This window comes from Microdochium trichocladiopsis (assembly GCF_020744255.1).
Source record: "Microdochium trichocladiopsis strain MPI-CAGE-CH-0230 chromosome Unknown B0I36scaffold_6, whole genome shotgun sequence".
In the NCBI taxonomy this organism is placed as follows: Eukaryota; Fungi; Ascomycota; class Sordariomycetes; order Xylariales; family Microdochiaceae; genus Microdochium; species Microdochium trichocladiopsis.
The window spans coordinates 2,604,548-2,621,967 of NW_025763549.1; the positions used below are offsets into that span (position 1 = coordinate 2,604,548).

Here is a 17,420-nt window from a genome sequence, read left to right on the forward strand (position 1 = left end):
GCTAAAATTTCTTTGCGCGTGATAGGGATTGGGAAGCCGGTGATGCTATACGCGTAATCTGAAGAGATAATCCATTATCCAAGACAAGACGGCTGGTTTGTAGCTAAAGAGTCTCCGCCAATGCGCCGCCATCCGCCATTGTAGGATCCACCGTACACAGTCACTACACGAATGTGGCGGCAGATGACGGTGGCCCAGGTTTATAGCCGGTATAAGCTGTGATTGGCGGTAGATATGCCTGGGGCGCGTTACGCAGGCTCCGCAGCAAAGCCGTCATGCTGATCGCCTGGGGCCAAGTAATGCCGCACAGTAGTACGTTATTATCTCTATGTAGGAGTTGCCTAAGCATTCAGAGCCTCTCATGTAGAAGACGGTATTATAAGGCCTGGAACAGTTTCGAAATCACTTGCAACAGTACTCGGGTCCTAACCAAACCGAACTCATAATCGAAATCGTTACACCGCGCTTTATCTCCCGTGACCGCCACCTACGCTCACCAAACCGTGTATCAATCACAGCCCGCCGCCATCGCGACCTCCTCAACAATCCGCTGCACATGCCTTGTAACTAGGAAAGGGCTATGCCCAGCATCGATCTCGACGATCCGCGCGTCAATATGCTCAGCCATCTCGTGCTGGGCTGCGGGCAAGAGGAGCTCATCGCACGTGCAGACAACATACGTCTTACGCATCGTCAGCTCACGCACATCAACCGTCGTCTCGCCGGTAAAAGTCAGGAGACTCTGGCCGCTAAGGAGGTCAAATAGCGTCTCCCGTCTGGACTTGTTAGGCTCGTCGTCGCCGGGGACGTCGGCGTAGAAGAGCGGCCCAATGGCTGCCCGCTTCAGGACTGCGATGCTCCTTTTAGCCTGTTGGATACACGGTTTATGTCAGATATGAATAATTTGGCACACTCTACTATCCTCCCAAAACGGAGTCGGAAACTCACGTCGATATCGAAGATTCTCATAGCAGGCTGGGGGGCCTCGGGGTTCGGCTTGGGTACCGAGCCTGGGAACGACGTCAGGTACAAGGCGGCGACAAATCCGCCTGCAAGCCCGCGGGCCTGGCGCTCATGCGCTGTCCGTCCTTTAAGGTAGGTTGTCCCTGGCACGCCACCGTAGCTGTGCGCTACGAGTATGATGTCCCGCCCGGCCTCGATGTGCGGCCCTGCGACCTCGTCGATCCGTGCAATGTCGTCTGGAATGCCCTTGCCGACGCCCGAATCGCCCGCGCCTGCGCTCGCGTTCTGCGGGGCAACAACTGTGTGGCCACCCGCTTGGAGGGCTTTGATGAGGAGGTTGTAGTGGACCGGGCTATGCCAGGCACCGTGGACCAGGAGGACGACGGGTTTCGGTGATGCGGCAGCCATTCTGTCTATTGAATTGAGAACGCGCTCTTGTGTTGTAGCAAAGAAGTTGAGTAACCATTGATATGTAAACGGTGATGGATTTCATACACGCTGTATTTATTACGGAGAGAGCAGCCGCCCCGCCGACTTCAATGCGAGTCAAGTGCCTCCCTGGCCTTCCGGTGCTTCCGGGGTTTCCGGGGCCTGGAAACGTCTTTCCATGGACTGTAAAGGACTGGGATGATAGCGACGGTACTGCCACGATCCGAACTCCGGGGTCAACTGTATGTCGGGCTTCGGGGTTTCTGTCCTGGTAAATAAGTAAAGCTGGAACAATACTACGGAGTACTCTTGTCGAATGTCGTTATTCTCTTGGGGTGGCAGCCCTTTTGCAAAATGCAGTCGTCACGTCGACTGAGCTGAGCCGGCTATCAGCTAGCCGGGAAAGCAACTCCGTTGCGGTAAACGACCCGGTGATTTTGATTTCCTTGGCTGAGAGGAGATTGGCTCGCTGCGCTGCCTTGGTGGTGATGAGATCGACGCCACCAGACTTTGCGCCGCTGACCTGAGTGAGCTGTGCAATCTGGCTCTCGCTTAGTAGCCACTCTTGAGGGATCCTGCTCTTCTGCAGTCTCTGGTGGTTGGCCACCAAGTCTCGCCATAGGGACTTTGACGCCGTATTGTTGTCTGTTCGGAGTCTTCGGAAGGCCGGGCTTGGCGGCCAACACTAGTACCTGTGCTTGCGTGTGTGATACGAACACGAGACCTTCTTACCCCTGTCAGGATTCGGTGCTCGAGTCAGAGACGCTGTTTCAAAAGCACACTCGCCGTCCATTGCAACGGCACCGGCCAACAACGATGACCTTGGCGCCTCGTCCGTTTCGGTGTGGAAGAATTGGTCGTGACGCCTCCCCGTCTGGGTGAAGGCTATCAGCTCGTTGAGGATGACGAACTCGATCTTGAGCTTGATGCTGTACACGACGGGCTTGTACGTCGTCTGGATCTGGAAAATTTCCGCTGTATTGGGTGGCGAGGAGACTGTCGTCGAGCAGGACGGTGAGGACGAAGAGGATGACGAGATGGCGGGGCATGCGCCGTCCCGTGGTGGCCTTGACCGCCAGGATAGGCTTGAAGCCCTTGGCGGCCTCCCATACGTACAGCCCGGACATGACGCTCTCCTGGAGGAAGAAGCCGGCGAGTTGTATCTTTTCATACACATCAAAGGTGTGAAAGAAGGGGTCGGGATTGCCGCTGTTACTGGCGAGGAATAGGATCGACACGGGAATGTGGAGGACGACAAAGTTGAAGACGATCATGGCGGCCACGAGCCGGATCTTCCAGCGGTCAGACACGACCAGCCCCAGACGCGAGTAGAGCACGACAGATTGGCCAGGCACCATGGCCCACCACCCAACGACGGCGACAACGCACATTGGCAGGTTTGGCGCAAGCGCGAAGAACCGCAGGAAGACAGCGATGGTGTGGATGAAGATGCCGAATGTCGCGACGAGCAGGCTCCAGAAGTAGAGCCCCTACTTACGGCGGAAGACGCTGAAAATGCTGATGGTAATCTCCACAGTGTTGAAGATCGCGACGGCAAAGAAGCCCGCAATCAGCATCGCGATGGGCAGCGACACATCGATCGGCCCCGTCTCTCCCGGCATGGTTACCACGGGCTCGCAGCAGCTTCGACGCTTGTATGGCTATCGGCACGCGCCGGATCTCATGATGGTGTGTCTGCAGGGTGTTTGATAGCGACCAGTAGCCGCGCTTCCTAGCCGAGTCTTAGTCGTCAAACGGACACGACGGACGCACCTTGACATGTCAAGCTGTGGCCGCGGTCCCTGCAGTGGTCCGGCTGAGGTTTTTATGGCTGCCAGCTTTCCCCCTTCGAGGCGGTCGGAAACACATCCAGCTCCCGGCCGTTGAGCTTGGCCACGTTCCCAAGGGCAGCGCCAGCTGGGGCTCGGGTTGGCGATCGCCTGGGGGGTAACTTTTGTGGCGTGAGCGCATAGTTTCCGGGGGAGGTTCCCCGAGTCAGACGCTGCAGAAGGGCGCCAAGGGTGCGTTCCGCGGCGCTGACCAACTGGCTTTCTTTCTCCCGCTTCCGTCTTGTCCGCTGGTCCCTGGAATCCCGCCCCACACTCGCCACTGGGCGACCCTTTTGCATTGCTTCGTCCTTCCCAACCTGCTCGCTTCATCTCGCGCCGTCCATGTCTCGACGCAATTGCTATCCGTCGTTTGTGTCCGCGCCTGTGCGTGCGTCTGTGACAGTGCGAGCGCCTCGTCACGCAGGCCTATCCGTGCGGCATGGCCCGGCTGCGGTGTCTAGTCTCGCTGCAGTCGTTGCCGCGTTTCGCGTCCGGACGGGTTAGTTAGTAGTGCCTCAGTTACCACCGTACAGTAGAGCTCGAATGACGTAGATGAAGTATGGTCGTAAGTATTGACATATTTCTCACATCTATCTACCTGTCTAGCCTAATGATGAACTCTCCCTTTTTTTTCTGTGCCTGAGCTGCGACAACGCGTCGTCGCGTGGCTCTCTCTCCATCTTTCCCGCCCGGGGTCTGCCGTGTGAGCCCCAGCTCTCTCCTTTCCTCCTCACTCACCTGAACCTTATGGGGAAATTGGGGTAGCCAAAATCCCCCCCCGGGGGGGGGGTCCCTGGGGGTTAGCGTCCGTGCCCACTGTAAGTTTGTGTCCACGTGCCGATTCCTCTATGGTTCAGAACGAGTCTAATGGCCCAAGCGCCCGCCCCCTGTTGTATGGCAGAGACACGCCAACTGGACACAAACTGCTTGTGAATGATGGTCCGGGGAATTTCCGTCCGGATGATAACGGACTATCGACGACGTAACAACCATTACGACAACTCGGGGCCAGCCATCGAACCTCGAAAGACCACCTTCACTAGAACACCATAAGCTTGACGAAGACACCTTCAAGCTTGGATCGTTCAGCCATGTGTCGTCACTGAGTTTCCAAACCCCTCCTCGACGGACGCGACCTTCCTAGAAGCCGCGGACCTCGACCAGGTCCCGGCACTGCCGCCATGGCCGCCGTCCTCTCCTTCCTCCGCAACCTCTACGACCTCGACACCCTCGACACCCGCTTCACGAACCCCGCCACCGTCCCGTACAAGACCATCGTCGACGCCCGCCATGACAACCGCGACGCAAAGAGCAGCAAGGAGCGTGCTGCGAGCTGGAACTCGACCGGCCAGCCCTCCAAGTGGAAAACGCCCGAGTTGTACCTGTACCTGTTCTACATCGGCGCGATCCTCCCAGCGATGTTCTACATCCCATACCAGGCTTCGAGATGTGTGTAGAATCCACAGGCGTAGACTAACGTCTGCCCATTGAGGAGGCCTGAAGTGCTGACTTGCGCTACCAATGCAGCCGACCATCCCGCCTACCACAAGTTCGAGCGCCTACTGTCTCCAGGCTGGATTCCTGGTCGCATGATCGACACGTCCGACTCGCAGTACCACACCTTTCGAACCAACCTGCCGTACATGATGACCTTGCTCGTCGTCCACCCGATCATGCGCCGAGTATACGCAGCCATCTTCCACCGCAAGAAGGCCAATGACCTAACGACAACGACCCCGGCTGAGGACGCACAGAGACGCCTGGACCAGCGAGCCGGCTACGACTTCAAGTTTGCGATAAAGTTCTTGATAGTACTACACGGCTTCTCGGCCGCGAAAGTACTTCTGATCTTGTTCCTTAACTACAAGATCGCGACGGCCCTTCCGCGGAAATATGTCCCCGCCGCTACTTGGATCTTCAACATTGGCCTTTTGTTCGCCAACGAGCTCTGCCAGGGCTACAAGATGGAGCGAATTGCTGCGTTCCTTGCCGGTGTATCAGGCAAGGCGATACTGGATGCTGATGTAGGCCTTGTCGCGTGGGGAAAGTGGCTCGACAGCTTCGGTGGGCTCATGGGACGCTGGGAGATTCTGTTCAACATCACCGTCCTGCGACTCATCAGCTTCAACTTGGACTACTACTGGAGCTCGGACCGCAGCCAGCAAGACATCCTCGAGGTAAGCCAAATGTCTCGTACCATGCATCCTTCCTGTAGAGACGCTGACGATGATTGTCCTAGAAGAAGCAACTCGACCCTGCAGCACTCAGCGAGCGTGAGCGCGTGTCCATCCCGGCGCAGCCCAGGGACTATTCGCTCCGCAACTACGTGGCTTATGTGATATATGCACCGCTCTACCTGACGGGGCCGATCATTACGTTCAATGACTACATTGCGCAAGCAAAGTACAAGTCTGCGACTATCGAGACAAGCCGCACTATCCGCTACGGCATCCGGTTCCTGGTCACCCTCCTCGTCATGGAGGCCGTGCTGCACTTCGACTACGTGCAGGCCATCTCCAATGCCAACCCGAACTGGGCCGACTACACCGCGGCGCAGCTCAGTGTGCTGGGCTACTTCCAGTTGCACCTCATCTGGCTCAAGCTGCTCCTGCCATGGCGGCTGTTCCGCCTCTGGGCGCTCGTCGACGGCATCGACCCGCCGGAGAACATGATCCGCTGCGTGAGCGACAATTACAGCACTCTGTCCTTCTGGCGCAGTTGGCACCGCAGCTTTTACCGCTGGTCCCTACGCTATATCTACATGCCCCTCGGGGGCGCGAGCTTCAAGGGTTGGGCCGGCGCCGCGCGGTCCATCGTCACCTACATGCTCGTCTTCACGTTCGTTGCTCTATGGCACGATATCCAGCTCCGCCTGCTCATCTGGGGCTGGCTCGTCGTGTTCTTCATGATGCCCGAGATGATGGCGGGCGCGCTCTTCCCCAAGAGGAAGTGGGAATCGCGGCCCACGGCTTTCAGAATGATATCCTGTGTGGGAGCTGTGATCAACATCCTCATGATGATGTCTGCAAACCTGATTGGGTACGCCGTGGGAGTGGATGGGATGAAGCAGATTATCAACGGGATCACGAGAGATCATTCAGGTAAGTCATTATGATGCCGGATTTCAAGGCTATCGTCGCGCGCAGGCTTGCTAACACACCTACTTCTCAACTCTAGGCGCGACGTTCTGTGCTGCAGCTCTCATTGCGCTGTTCTGCGGTGCTCAAATCATGTTTGAGATCCGGGAGACGGAGAAGAGGAGAGGGATCAATCTCAAGTGTTGAGATGCCGGCCTTGGAGGCTTATTACATACCTGTTTTGCTGATGGACCAGAACAGTGAATGCCCCGTGACACATCATTTCGTTCTATGTCTTTCTTGCAAATCTGTTTGTCACATCATGAGTTCAAGGTCCATGTTGGTTTGCCAGTGCTTGCTGCGTGAAGTGCGCTGAAGTGGGGCGCGGCACGCTCCACTAAAAAGTTGAAATCCAGGCTCGCATCGGCCGGCGATGCATTTTGCAAGCAGGCTTCACCTCAGCAATCCGCAGCGCAACCTCCGCGACCACTCTGCTGACCACTAGGTTCACTCTTTCCGGGTTCTGGCAATATCTCCTTTGGGCGCGATAACTTTACAGTCGGTCGAGATATGCATATAGGTAGGCACTAAGGTGCGAAATTCAGCACGAATCTGAGTAACTAAGAATCCCACTAGTGAACAATATCGTTTCTAGCAGTCGTGATCCGAAACGTAAGTAGTCACGTTAACTCCAGTATGTATCTAGCTCGACTGACTCGACACAGAAGACCTGCTAACAGAACAATTGCTTTGACTGGATACTCGAGAACGATCAATTGAAGCATTGGCAACAATCCAAAGACGCTCGACTCCTCTGGATCAGGGGAGAAGCAGGCAAGGGCAAGACGATGCTCATAATCGGCCTCGTCAATCAATTGGCCCGGTCAAAGTCCCCAAACTCTGGGTTCGCCTTCTTCTTTTGCCAGAATGCAGACCCGCGCCTCAATAATGCCATTTCCGTGCTGCGAGGGCTTGTCTGGATGCTGTTGTGCGCACACCCGAGCATGGCTCAGTACATCCCGAAAGAATACCGGGACAAGAAGGACAAACGTGCAGCTATGTTTGAGAATCCGGACCAGACTTTCTTCTCAACCCTGAAGATCATGCTCACCTCGATATTCAGGGACGCCCGCTTCGACCGGCTACACATACTTGTGGACGCCCTCGATGAGTGTAGTCAGGACTCGGACAAGCTGGTCGACTTGATCAGGCAAGACACCACGGATCCTTGTTCGAGAGCGAAATGGCTGGTCTCAGGTCGCTATACAATACGACTCAACAGGGAGCTGAAGCCAAGCCAACACAGGGACTTACTTTCCTTGGAGCTCAATGAAAACCATATATCGGAAGCTGTGGCTAGCTTTATCAAGCAGAAGGTCGACGACCTAGTCACTGCCGACAACAGAAAGCTACGGAAGCAGGTCCGAGACCGGATGATGGAGAAGGCCGAATCCACCTTCCTTTGGGCTGCGTTAGTGTGGAAGCGTCTCAAAGGACTCGCACAGTTGCAGATTTTGGAGGAGCTCGACAAGTTCCCACCTGGATTGGCACCGCTTTACGAAAGGATGATGCAGCTAATTGAAGAGCGTGGCCCAGACCTAAGCACTAGATGTAAACGGGTCCTTCGCGCAGTTTCCATCACCTACCGGCCCCTCACCCTCCACGAGCTTGCTCCGGTAGCGGATCTCTGGCTACCACCGGATCACCTTCGCGAGCTTATCGACCTCTGTGCCTCATTTGTTATGATTCGCAAGGATACCATTCGGTTTATCCACCAGTCCGCCAAGGACTACCTGGACATCTTGCATACAATTTTCCCTCGGACACGCGAGGAAGAACATTGCCAGGTTGTGACGCGCTGTCTGAAGGCTCTGTCCGACACTCTAAAAAGAGACGTATATGGCCTGGGCCAGCCCGGATTTGCAATTGAGGACGTCAATATACCTTCTCCGGATCCACTCCTCGCTGTTCGGTACGCATCCACCTACTGGATTCGCCATCTCCTCGAACCGAATGCTGGCATCCAGGACCGCAACATACTGAACTCAGTCGACGCATTCCTTCGGATCCATTTTCTTCACTGGCTTGAGAGCCTGAGCCTTGTGAAACAACTACCTAGCGCTGTTGTGTCCTTAAGCAAACTGGCTAGTGGGTTACTTGGGGAAAACAGCCTGTATGGCTTTCTTGAGGACGCACGCCGCTTTACTACGTATTATCGATGGATAATGGAGAACCATCCGCTACAGGTCTATGCGTCTGCGTTGGTGTTTAGCCCTACGCGCAGCCGTATTAGGATGACATTTCGACACGAAGAGCCGAGTTGGATCAAGATGAAGCCGACTATGGAAGATCAATGGAATGCTTGTCTCCAGACATTGGAGGGGCATAGCGGTGGGGTCAACTCGGCCGTGTTCTCCTACGATAGCTGCCGGCTCGCGTCGGCGTCTTGGGATAAGACTGTCAAGGTGTGGGATACTACGACGGGCCAATGTCTCCAGACGCTCGAGGGGCATAGCGGTTGGGTAAACTCGGTTGTGTTCTCCCACGATAGCTGCCGGCTCGCGTCCGCATCGGAGGACAACACCGTCAAGGTGTGGGATGCCACGGCGGGCCAATGCCTCCAGACGCTCAATATAGGGGGGAGAGTATCTCATATTGAGTTCAACGAACAAGGGGATTGCCTTCACACGAACCTTGGCACATTTGCGATTTTACCTATGGCATCACAAGTCTCTTCGCTCTCACCTACGCCCTTTTCGTGTTCGTCTTCAAACGGGCAGCGTCGTGGCTATGGTTTAAGCGTAGATGGCGCGTGGATCCTATTCGACGATGAGAAGCGGCTGTGGCTACCACCAGAATATCGTCCTACTGCATCAGCCGTAGGCAAGAGGAGGGTAGCTATCGGATGTGCTTCTGGTCGTGTGCTGCAATGGGCATTCTAATGCGAGGATTTGCTTGGATTACGGATAGCCTACTAGGTCATGATTCTTGTCTTTTACTCCATTTTGTTTCTATTATCTATTCTATGTTCTTTATAGTACTGTCGTTTTAGCAATCGACCCTATCCTGTTAGGGAAAATTGGTTGACTATTTAGGAAACTATATTGATCTAGCCAAGCTCGTATTCTGCACGATCAGTGTAGTTCACTCGTGGCGGCTCGATGGAATCCTGGATTAGCTCCATACCGGGTAATTGCAATTCAAGCAGCGCCAGTTTTGGATCAAGCCGCTGTACAAAGCGAAGGCGAGGCGCACTGTAGCCCCCCACTTAGTGCACAACTGGTCTGTGCGCGGAGCGACTCAACTGCCCAGTTTTGGACACCAATTTCGGTTCTCACTGTACACAAGGTTCGACCACCACGTGCTTCCTGGTAAGTCGTGGGGTGGCCCCCACCAGCTCCACGCGCCACCCCTCACCCTAACGCGGTGAATGAGGTGCACGGGCAAACAAGCCCCATGTGCGTGATGCGTAGGTTAAGGCTAGGAGCCATCCTGCAGACGCTGAGAGTACCTGAGGACCATCGGGGCTTACTCTGCACAGCCACTAGCGCGATGGAGGAAGGTCCCGACCCGTCACAGCCGGAAGGATCAGCCTTACCAAACTGCCGGGTTTTGTGCAGTGGGAACTAGACCGGCAGGCATAGCGAATGAGCACTGGCCGTCCCTAGCGCTCTTTTTTGGGCATTCGCTTGTGGAGCAATGCTGATGGGTGGTGCGGCAGATTCAGCGCCGTTGGCGGCAGGGAAGCAAGATAAAGACCTTTAAGGGTCTTCAAAAATCCTTACGATTCGGCTACTAGAAGCTTACGGCGGTTCTACTCGAGCTTGATACTACCGGTTCCATTTTCGATCACCCAGAGCTGTTTTGGCAAAGCACAGAATACCCAAGCCATCGAATCCCCCCTTATGCTCGAGCACGGAGAGCCAGATATCTCCTCCTGCCCACCGGATACGGGTGATAGGCCTCGTCTACACAACGTGCTGAATGCAGAGCCAGCCCGGGAGGTGCCCGACTACTTGTTGGAGCTAGTCTAAGAACTTATCAAGAGGGGTATAAACGTGAACTGCGGAAACTCTTTTGCCTGTGCTTTCCGAATCATGAAGTGGACAGCTGGAAGACTACTCCCTAATACTGGGTGGACAGAGCCTCCAGAAGACGATGCCACAAGACTATGCTCCTTACTGATACAAGACTTCTACCACGCTCCCGAAGTGTTCAAATGTCCCAGCGTGATGCATGGTAGAGTCAAAGAAACGCACTACACGTATATCGCTGTTACGGATGAGCACAGCACGGAGGACGAGAATTGCCGATGGTAGGTGTTACTGGACCGCTTCTTGATGACGAGTTGCGGATTAACCCCATCCTGACACAGTCGCTCTCTAGTAGATGCAGGAGCTGGTATGAACACTCAAGGTGGTCTAGATGCAAGCACTCTCAATTGCCCACAGAGCGTCTCGGTGGGCTTGCCGTGCGTAATTTGGCAGCACAGTTGCAAAACCTCAACATGACAAAAAGCGCCACGTAGCCTCTGGCTTTCTCCTCAACCCAAAGATTCCAGGCTTGGAGAGATTGTTGCTGGAGACGACTGCGCCCAAGTCGTGGCCAGGGCGCAGTCCACGTTAGATACATGCGGGGCAACTTTTGATCATGGACAAGAAGGCTCTGTACGCCCGTCTAAGGAGGAACTCAGGCATCGGAGACTCTAGCGCTTAGACACCCCCACGCAGCTATCGGAAGCTACTTGCTCTATGTCGGACTTCCGATGTCGCTGGACTTTGTAGCCAACTAACCACAGCACCAGTTGCATCTGGTCGACGTGCTTGCCTGCCTCTCCTGCATTTCTACCGGGTCCACGGCACCTGGAGCTAATGCTGACGCGGCAGTCTAAAGTCGGTCACGCTAGAAGCAGAAAGTAGTCATACTCTTGCCGCACAAGGTCGTTTGAAGTGACAATTCCTGAACAAAAGTGCACTTATAACTAAGTTACTGATGTCCACCTCCCTAGTAATATGGATGTCATTCAGCTTCCTCTCAAAGAGAGAACTTTTCTCCACGAGGACATTTACGTGGCCTAAATACATGAAGAGAATGCTACATGAATCAGGCTCACTCACAAGTGCTGTTGGATGATTATGCATGCTAAGTCATCTCCGTCCAATTTGAATCCTCCATCCTTCCATGTTTCGGGCCACGGTCTTACCTCCTCCATTCCTGAGTTCCTCGATTGCACGAATGAGTGCCTTGTCAACCACCCAGTGAACCCCTTTATGTTGCCGAGTCTCGAAGCCCAAAGCCAGGTGACCGGTCGCATGATCAACTACGTGGCAAAAGCACAAGCATAGGGATCCGCATTGGCCATGACAACATCCTCTTCAAAGTAAGGCGGGGGAGTCTGGAGTTCCGTCATCAGATGCGCACACAATACGGTATTTGAGCTGGCTCACTTACCGCATCATGATTCAAAGTCCTAGCGAGTTCTCGTTCACTCAGGTCCGGGTAACAGCCCGGGAAGAACGGAAAGTTGCCTTCATGAGACACAGGCTTGTTAATCGGCCGGTAACGGGTTTCAAAGCCGGTTGACTGTGCTTTGGATTCTTTGTCGCATATACAGGACTTCGCTGGGCCATGTCTCTGGGAAGCCACCTCGTTGAAGAGGAGCATAATAGCCCAGACCACCGCACATCGCAAAACGATGTCAAGAAGCCGCATGATGATGGCTGCAAGGCCGTAGAGGACGATCCAAATCGCTCCGTACTGACTGATCTTGGAGGCGGCGATAGTGGCCATGACTGGTCGATGGGCTGAACGTGAATATGGCAGGTTAGCGTGGATGTGGTAGAGTCCTGGGCTACGACGGCTTAAATACTCATCTCCAACATCAGGGCAAGGCATGAACGGGCCGAGTTTCACCACTGAACAGCAAAGCAGCACCACCGGCTTTTCCGAGAGATATCCCGGAGGCAGCCAGGTCGTTGGGATGACGCCATTGCTACCCAAAGCCACACTTCGCAGGCCACCGGCAGAGCTGAGCTGGGTAGAAGCACGGCCCTCCGGACGCATCTTGACGAAATTATGAGGTTGGCCAGGCCTCTGCATGATCAATCTTGCGGCTCCTCCCTCTCAGTCGAGACAAGGTATCAGGAAGCACCGTGGTGAGTCTGCCTTGCAGAATCTGCATGGATCAAAGTATCAGAACCCCACGTTAGATGCACAAGGGGCCATGGGTCTCGATACGACGAAACTCAGGAATTTGTCTGGCCGGATCTGATCGATTGGGAGGCATTTGAGGGTTGGGGGCTTCAGCTATGACTAGTCTCAGCGGCCGACGACATCTGTACTCACTAGATACAGTACACACCTCAACTGAACGCATGTGGAAGAGGCACCACACGGCAGTCGTTCTTCTTTCTCCAGATGCCTTCTGGAAGTGCTGGAGATATACATACGGCCTTGTCGACCGCCGTTCTGCTCATGGTTGCCAAACCACATGCAGCTGACCTTGGCATGGACGCCCGCACTACTCCGGCCATGAAGGCCAGCGCCGGGCTTGGCACCCGATCTAGGAATGGGACATTGCCGAGCGTTTGTTCCAATTATTTCCATTGCCGTACATTGCCTGGGGATAAAATCCGAGTAAACCCACCTGAAATGTGGCTGCATTTTCGGTATGGCCCTCCAATATCGTCTTTTCTCACAGGTTGGCCTCACCCAGCTTCATCTTGTCGGAGATGTATGAGGCCGTAGCCGATGAGAAACCCTCCTGGTTGGTATAGTCCATCGCGCGATCCACGATGATCTATTGCCGATCGTCCAAGCTATCATAAACCCTATCTTGTTCACTCTTGCCTTGCGGGTTATTAGTCAGGCCATGACCTTTATAGAGAGGAGGTAGGTACTGTAGTGAAAATCTCCATATGAGAAGACGAATGTGGTGTGTATTTAGTAAATGGTATTGCATGAGCGTGAGCATGTGGTCCATGTCCTATGAAGCTGAGGAAGTGCACCCAGGAAGGCACACGGGTCTCTCAAGACATGTGTCCATAACCTACATCTGGGGCCTCCCAGAGGTCCTCATCATCCGGCCAAATTGGCTTGTTGTTCCGTTTCATGGTGGAGTCAGGCTTCTCAGCTGCATGGGTCGCCTCCTTGAATTCCAGCGTATCGGGATCCTTGACATAGCCATGGCAGGCGACATGAGTCTCGCGACCCAAATGGTCCTGCGTCTTGTAGCTGAACGTGACGTGATCTCCCCTGGGATCCTTCTGACGTCTCCCGTTAATGGTCGTCGTTGAGTGAACTTCGCTCCTGTTGTCAGTCAGTCATTGTAGGACGAGACCTGGACCAGGAATTTGTCCCGATTCCTGATTTTTACATGGCAGCATACCGAACAAAGACTGCCCTGGGGTAGAGCTGCTTGTCGCGCGCTGTCTGAGAAACTGCCTTCGCAAAAGAGTCCGTGCGCACCCACCTTTTTGGAACATCACCACTTCACTGCTATCATTTCAATTCGTAATTACATGGCCAAATAGCGTTTAAATTGAATAATGAAGATATCTCTAGAGTTGCCGTGTTCTGTGCTTCAATACTTGGTGTACCAGCCTTTTGCATGCTTACAGGCGGTGATGCGCCGGGGCAGACTCTGAAGTAGGGCTCTGACCTTGTGTTCTGGGATATCTTCCCACGCGTTTTTGATTATCTCTTTGGCGTACGCAATTGAGCTCAAATTGCGCTTCAGGTCGTGAAATCGAGGCTCTGTTTTATATATTTAACGCTTCAAAAGCCTCCAAACGTGCTCGATTGGGTTAAGATCTGGCGAGTGAGGTGGCCAGTCGAGAGTCCAGATACCATGTGTTTCGAGCCATTCCTTCGTCGCCGTTGCACGATGGATTCCGGCGTTGTCTTGCATGAAGGGATCGCCAGGCTCGTAGAACGGAAGGAGCCCTTCCTCGAGAACGTTGATATAGGTCCTGGAAGAGGCTCCTCCGCGTGGTGCGTCGGGATCTCCTTCGACAATAAGGATAGGTGACATTCCGGCCTCACTATCGCGATACCACATTATTCCCCACACCATAATAGAGATTTTGGACTTCACATGATCCTCTGGGTTCACTAGATCAGGGCGATACCTTTCCGACGGTTGGTCTGGTTGATTCTGGACGGTACATTCGTCTGAAAAGAGCGTTCTCTGGAGGTATCGTGCGCGATAGCCACGGCCATAATTAAGGCAGAATTAGTATCGCAATGCAGCGTCCTCATCTGTCAACTCGATACGCCGTGCGGCACGCCACTTCAGAAGCCCGGTAGCCTGAAAAAATCGTCGGAGAGTTGGTACGCTGAATCGGCCGTTGAAGTAGCTGTAATGCTCCCTCCAGGTGGCTCTAGGCGCCTGACGGCCTCTGCGATATACCTGACGTATAGAGCGCCCTCGAGTACGTGGTTTTACACCTTTTCGAGGCGTCGAAGTAAGGCGTTGTCGTTTCGTGGCTTTCGCGATCTGCTCACCGACCCGTTGGCGTTTGGTGTTGAGTGCTTCCGCGATCTCGCTGAGTTTTGCGCCGGCAGCTGCAGCCCCCAACATGAAGGCGCGCTGCTCAGGAGTGAAGTCCTGGCATCTCTGGCGATTGCCAGAGATAATGTCACCGAATTGACGTAATTGCGACATTGCTGGACCTCGTAATCGCTCTTTAAAGGGTGTGTTGACGATGGTGGGGGACACGACGCGACAAAAGGTGGTGGGGCGCGCACGGATTCTATTGGTAACATAGTGTACGCCAACGCGACAAGTTGGCGCATCCTGGAGTCCGTTCTGGGGACTTGTTTAGCGTGGAAGTAGTAACTTATTTGACAATGTTGATGGAAGACATGATGCCCGAGGAAGTTTTGCTTAGTTATCGAGAGATGTAACACTCAAGATGCGGAATTCTCAACCTATTAAATACCTGATACGAGAATTACTGTTGGTCTTCGCTGTTTGCCCATACGTGGCAGCGGGCCACAGCTCTAGCCTGAAGCCGCCTCTTGGGCGCTAAATCCTCGAAGTTCCATGCAAAGGCTGGCGGGGCCTGTCGTAGGCGCTTGGAACAGACCATTGATGGCCTCATTCACGTTGTGAACCATATTTGCGGTTTCATCGCTTGTCGTAGGAGCTTCTTCATGCTCATCCGATTGGGGTGCATGGGGTGCATTGGGCGTGATGAAGGTCGCAATGGGCGCTTCAGTTCACTAGCGGACCCACCCAGCAGCTGCGCCCCCCCGAGGGAAGTCCCAACATACCCCAGGCACTACGTCATCACGGCTGTATCCAATAGGGAACCATCATGTCTTACCGCCTGCTCGTTGGGGGCCCACCGAAAATGGGCCACCTCAAGGGTGGATCTGGACACTGTCTGCAACACGTCTTCAATCATCAGAAACAGGTGCACCTGCCTCCAGACCGACTATTCAGTCTTCAGTTTCACCCAGTACCAAAAAGCAGCGATCTCTCATGCGCTGCAGATGAGTGCTTGGCGTCAGGTCATTTCGTGGCGCGCGACAACCCCAAAGGTCTGCTCTTTGAGCCCCTGTTTTCTACGGCGCATAGGATCCAGCTTCCTCCAATCACATTACTCGACTATGTCAGCACCGCCTGTTGAGTACGGATACGTCGATAGAGTAGAGCATCTCAGCGACTACCGACCGGGTGGCTATCATCCAATTCACATCGACGATCGGCTTGACAAACGATATCGAATAGTGCACAAGCTCGGCCACGGCACATTCTCCACTGCCTGGCTTGCCGTCGACGAGAAGACATCAAAATATGTCGCCATCAAAGTCGGCACCGCGGACTCGGATTGCACTGAGGTTGATATTCTCTCCCAGCTCACACAGAGCGCTGCAAGCTACATCGACTCGGAAGACAAGCTGTCGCTGATTCCTGTCGTTCTTGATCGCTTCGATCTCAGCGGGCCCAATGGCACTCATCCGTGTCTCGTGACCCTTCCAGCACGATGCAGCTTGCGGGATGCAAGGGAGGCATCAGGCAGCTCCTTATTTCAGCTTGATGTTGCCAGATCTCTTGCTGCGCAACTAGTCATGGCCGTATCCCTCGTCCACTCACAGGGTTATGCCCATGGAGGTGAGCATCCCGTCGCCTCAAACGCCGATAACTCAGCTGACACCGTACTCTAGATCTTCATCTCGGCAATCTTCTTTTACAACTGCCCTCATCCCTCAACAACTTATCGATACAGCAACTGTATGCACGGTACGGGGAGCCGGAGCAAGAGCCAGTAGTTCGTCTCGACACCCAGGCAGCATCAATGGACCCCGGGGTTCCTTCCTATGCAGTGCCTTCAGTGTGGCTGGGCATACAAAGCAATGAGATTACCCTAGGCGAGGCGAAGCTCATACTGAGCGACTTTGGAGTTACCTTCCGCCCCGGCGACAAGTCTCGATTCGAGTCATACACACCCCTTGTACTCCGCCCACCCGAGGCATTCTTTGAGCCAGCAACGCCCCTCACATTTGCCTCTGACATTTGGAGCCTGGGTTGTGTGATTTTTGAGCTCCTCGCCCATAGGTCGCTCATCGACGGGTTCCTCGCACCACAGGACGAGATCACGGCTCAGCAGGTAGAACTGCAGGGTCCCATGCCACCTGAGTGGTGGGTAAAATGGGAGAAGCGATCGAAGTGGTACGATGAAGCGGGCAAGCCCTTGAGCAATGCGTCCGATATCTGGTCATGGGAACGACGGTTCGAGCAGTGGGTACAAAACCCGCGACAGTCTAGGGATATGGAAACGATTCGTGAGGACGAGCGGGATGCGCTGTTCAAATTCCTGGGGTGGATGCTTGCATGGAGGCCAAGCGAGCGACCAGATGTAAAGAAGGTGCTGGAGACAGATTGGATGACGAGGTGGGCTTTGCCAGCATACCAGAAAGGCTTGGAGGGGCATTGACCTTCACCGAACTGACCGAGAGAGCTGAAGTGAGGCCATATATTTCTACGCAAAACACAAGGCGATCAGCACAGCTCAATGTGCCACAGCGTTGTTCCAAGAAACTGTTGATCGCCCGCTGCACCTTTTCACGCGTGCTACACACCTCTTGTGCTGAGTGATGGCCAAGGGATTGTTCT

General features: G+C 54.3%; 7 protein-coding genes across 7 annotated transcripts; 3 read left to right on the forward strand and 4 right to left on the reverse strand.

The window, feature by feature from the left end:
• Positions 1-508: 508 nt before the first annotated feature.
• Positions 509-1,371, reverse strand: B0I36DRAFT_375067 (Alpha/beta hydrolase fold-1; the record flags this gene model as incomplete). The annotated part of the gene is made up of 2 exons (XM_046160329.1): positions 509-868; positions 949-1,371. The coding sequence occupies 2 exons, from the start codon at positions 1,369-1,371 to the stop codon at positions 509-511; spliced, it is 783 nt and encodes a 260-aa protein (XP_046011924.1).
• Positions 1,372-1,576: 205 nt separating this feature from the next.
• B0I36DRAFT_134462 (uncharacterized protein) lies at positions 1,577-2,914 on the reverse strand. Its single transcript, XM_046148270.1, has 3 exons — positions 2,891-2,914; positions 2,125-2,684; positions 1,577-1,933 (listed from the first exon to the last, which is right to left on the reverse strand). Exons 2-3 carry the CDS (start codon positions 2,567-2,569, stop codon positions 1,782-1,784), a joined length of 597 nt encoding a protein of 198 aa, XP_046011925.1. The 5' UTR covers positions 2,570-2,684; positions 2,891-2,914; the 3' UTR covers positions 1,577-1,781.
• A 1,488-nt stretch (positions 2,915-4,402) lies between these two features.
• B0I36DRAFT_244810 (putative glycerol: H+ symporter) lies at positions 4,403-6,505 on the forward strand (the record flags this gene model as incomplete). Its single annotated transcript, XM_046150094.1, has 4 exons — positions 4,403-4,670; positions 4,749-5,398; positions 5,461-6,322; positions 6,399-6,505. The coding sequence occupies 4 exons, from the start codon at positions 4,403-4,405 to the stop codon at positions 6,503-6,505; spliced, it is 1,887 nt and encodes a 628-aa protein (XP_046011926.1).
• Positions 6,506-7,047: 542 nt separating this feature from the next.
• Positions 7,048-8,928, forward strand: B0I36DRAFT_228809 (uncharacterized protein; the record flags this gene model as incomplete). Its single annotated transcript, XM_046149118.1, has 1 exon — positions 7,048-8,928. A coding segment is annotated over one exon (1,881 nt), but the record flags the coding sequence as incomplete, so codon positions are not given.
• A 2,747-nt stretch (positions 8,929-11,675) lies between these two features.
• On the reverse strand, positions 11,676-12,507 carry B0I36DRAFT_134542 (uncharacterized protein). The gene has a single exon (XM_046148271.1). The coding sequence runs from the start codon at positions 12,395-12,397 to the stop codon at positions 11,708-11,710; it is 690 nt and encodes a 229-aa protein (XP_046011928.1). The 5' UTR covers positions 12,398-12,507; the 3' UTR covers positions 11,676-11,707.
• Positions 12,508-13,326: 819 nt separating this feature from the next.
• B0I36DRAFT_244279 (uncharacterized protein) lies at positions 13,327-15,142 on the reverse strand (the record flags this gene model as incomplete). The annotated part of the gene is made up of 3 exons (XM_046150044.1): positions 13,327-13,606; positions 13,686-13,711; positions 15,047-15,142. Coding segments are annotated over 3 exons (402 nt in total), but the record flags the coding sequence as incomplete, so codon positions are not given.
• Positions 15,143-15,693: 551 nt separating this feature from the next.
• Positions 15,694-17,373, forward strand: B0I36DRAFT_326156 (kinase-like domain-containing protein). Its single transcript, XM_046154307.1, has 2 exons — positions 15,694-16,418; positions 16,472-17,373. The coding sequence occupies exons 1-2, from the start codon at positions 15,797-15,799 to the stop codon at positions 17,239-17,241; spliced, it is 1,392 nt and encodes a 463-aa protein (XP_046011930.1). The 5' UTR covers positions 15,694-15,796; the 3' UTR covers positions 17,242-17,373.
• Positions 17,374-17,420: the final 47 nt, after the last annotated feature.